At 42.1% G+C, this 3,188-nt stretch overlaps 1 protein-coding gene across 1 annotated transcript; it reads left to right on the plus strand.

Moving 5' to 3' along the window:
- Positions 1–465: 465 nt before the first annotated feature.
- On the plus strand, positions 466–2,482 carry LOC104594450 (11S globulin seed storage protein Ana o 2.0101-like). Its single transcript, XM_088895510.1, has 4 exons — positions 466–884; positions 1,000–1,262; positions 1,380–1,817; positions 1,912–2,482. Exons 1-4 carry the CDS (start codon positions 548–550, stop codon positions 2,302–2,304), a joined length of 1,431 nt encoding a protein of 476 aa, XP_088751636.1. The 5' UTR covers positions 466–547; the 3' UTR covers positions 2,305–2,482.
- Positions 2,483–3,188: the final 706 nt, after the last annotated feature.

Here is a 3,188-nt window from a genome sequence, read left to right on the forward strand (position 1 = left end):
TCAAAGATGATTTTGCCACTTTTGAAAGCTTCTTCAAACCTTCAAAGAAAGCTCTCTCATTATGAAAATACTACACTAAGCTTCAACTCCAGATCTTATAAGACAAAGCAGCCTCCTTGAGGATTTTGCCTCCTTTAAAAGCCTATTGAGCAATTGAAGGAAAACCCCAAATCGAAAGCACAAGCTAATTATATACGTTGATCATATGAGACCAAATGGAATGCTGTAATGGTATTGTTTTCCACCGGTAAACTGTCTTTCGCTCATTGCACAGCGAGAGTCTGAGTTTGTCCTCTTCTGTCAAGAGTCAAGAGCGGTCTAAGTTTGTGGCCACCCGCCCTTGCTAAAATAGTTACGCGGCAAGTACTAGGGGCTGGCAGCCATGCACCATGAAGAATGTCTACAAGCTATCTCTTCTCTTACCAACAATAAAAAAGATGTGTCAAACACTTGTTCGTCCATCTCTCTTATAAATACAAACCATCAAAGTCGCTGCATACACCAAACTAGATAATAGTAGTAGCTAGTACTACAGGGTCTCTTCACCATGGTCAAGTCTGCTTTGCTTTTCCTCTCCCTCTGCTTTCTTGTGTTGTGTCATGTTTGTGTAGCCTATAGGCACTCTCAGCAGCAATCATGGCAAAGGCAGCAACATCAACAGCAACGCCGGTTCCGAGGGCAAAGAGAGTGTCAAGTTCAGGACCTCTCGGCTCTCGAACCCAATACACGGATTGAGTCGGAAGGCGGGGTCACCGAGTACTGGGAAGAGAACAACCAACAGTTGAAATGCGCTGGCGTTGCCGTGATTCGTCATGTCATCGAACCCAAAGGCCTCCTCTTGCCTTCATACACCAATGCTCCTAAGCTCACCTACATCGTCCAAGGTTCGCCCTTCAAATTAAATTACCTTCTCTACCTTGCTACTAATTAAAAGTTCTATCTTTAATCATCAGTCCATTTTGATTGATCATTCATTCATTCATTTTGATGGATTTACAGGTAGAGGTTTTACCGGAGTTGTCTTCCCCGGTTGCCCTGAAACATACCAATCATTCCAACAATCCCAACAATCAGAAGGAAATGGAGGAAGTCGGAGGTATGAAGATTTTCATCAGAAGATCCGAAACTTCCACCAGGGTGATGTCATAGCCTATCCGGCTGGGGTAGCCCATTGGTGTTACAACGATGGTGATACACCGGTCATTGCTGTAACTGTCATCGACACTAGCAACAATGCCAACCAGCTCGATCAGAATCTCAGAGTAAGACAGTTAGATCTTACATACATGAATTCAACTCAAACCGATTGTTGTCTATTCCATGTCCATTAACACTGAGCAATTACTGTTCTTCTTTCTTGTATGTCCTTGACATTGTAGAAATTTCAACTCGCCGGAAACCAAGAGAATCAACAAGAAAACACCAGCCAGCAGAAATCAACAAACAACATTTTCAGTGGCTTTGACATTGAGACACTGGCTGAGGCTTTCGGTGTAAGCACAAAAACGGCGAGAAAGTTACAGGGCCATGACGATGACAGAGGTGAGATTGTGCTAGTCAATGATGGCCTTCAAGTAATAAGACCACCAAGATCACAAGAGATGAGAGAAGAAGAAGAACAACAACAACAGTCGAGGGACAGGGACAATGGCTTGGAGGAGGCCCTTTGCAACATGAGGCTTAGGGAAAACATAGAAGACCCCTACCGCGCAGATGTTTACTCGTTCAAAGGAGGCCGGCTAAGCAGTCTCAACAGCCAGAATCTCCCCATCCTCCACCATCTTCAACTGAGTGCTGAGATGGGAGTACTCAACAAGGTAAGAGTGAGACATTATCTGCATTAATCTTAATTGTTTTGAAATCTCTGGGAATTGTCTACAATATCCTGAAATGTAATTGGATTTTGGACAGAATTCTATCCTTACACCACACTGGAATTTGAATGCACACGCTGTGGTCTATGTTACAAGAGGAAATGCTCGTTCTCAAATCGTTGGAGAGAACGGTAGCCTGGTGTTCGATGGCGAGCTATGTGAAGGTCAACTTCTGGTAGTGCCACAAAACTTCGCAGTGTTGACACAAGCTGTAAATGAAGAGTTCAGGTGGATCTCCTTCAAGACCAGTGACAATGCATGGAGAAGCGCACTTGCTGGAAGGAACTCAATTATGCGGGCAATGCCAGAGGAGGTGTTGATGAACTCATATCATATCTCAAGAGAAGAAGCAAGAAATTTGAAGTACAACCAAGAGCAGATGGAGGTGTTAAGTCCAAGGACACGGTCATGGGGGCAGCCTTCAGCTTAATCAGGTTGTCTGTTTTTTTGTTAGAGGAAAGAATCGGTTCAGTCGAGAAATTAAATAAAGTGAGAAATCAATAAACAACCTCTTGATAGAGTTGGAAGGTTGACAATAATGCTTGTACGAGTTGTGTGAATGTAGATGCTTTAATTTACACTCAAATAAACAACCTTTTTTTATGTCATTTTGTTTTGTTCTCCAATCCGAGTTAATCCGAGTCAGGCACTTAATTACTGGGTTTGTTTGCAGTACAATTTAATTTGCACCGGTTCAAAAGTATGTACAAATTAATGCTGATGGTCATCAAGTAAAACAAGGCATGAAGCAAAGTAGAACACAAAATATAAATGAAATAGAACACAAAGTAGAATACAATCTTGAAACCCAATGCGATGGCAGACGAAGCCAAGATACAGAAGATTTGCCGCTCCTCAACATCATTTTGCGATCTCCATTCTGTGGTCAAGATTGTGTTCAACATCGGGAAAAAACAATGGTGTTGAAGCTTCAATGGCGGAATATATAAGAGCGACTTAGGTTTTCCAAGAACATATTGAAACTTCCATTTGACTAATGGACTCAGGGGTTCACTGCATTTGATAGTGAATTTGGATATGGGTCTAGAGCACCCATTCTCATAAGAGATCCTTGAGTTCAAATCCAAATTTCAAATTCAAATAAAGATTTGGATTAGGAATCTCCTAATTCGATTAGGAGTGGTGCTCCTTAAGGCTTAAGAAAAGAGAGAATCGAACTGCTCGAGATTACACTCTCTGTTGTCAGTTCTCACTCTCTGCTCTTGCTGCCAGAAACCCTAATTCGATCTCCCCTTGGACTAATTTTTGATCAGTTCGTTCTCTGAATTTTGCAAGAAAAGTGCAGAGAAAATT

Source organism: Nelumbo nucifera, chromosome 1 (assembly GCF_055504915.1).
Source record: "Nelumbo nucifera cultivar China Antique chromosome 1, China Antique-T2T, whole genome shotgun sequence".
NCBI classification, from domain to species: domain Eukaryota; kingdom Viridiplantae; phylum Streptophyta; class Magnoliopsida; order Proteales; family Nelumbonaceae; genus Nelumbo; species Nelumbo nucifera.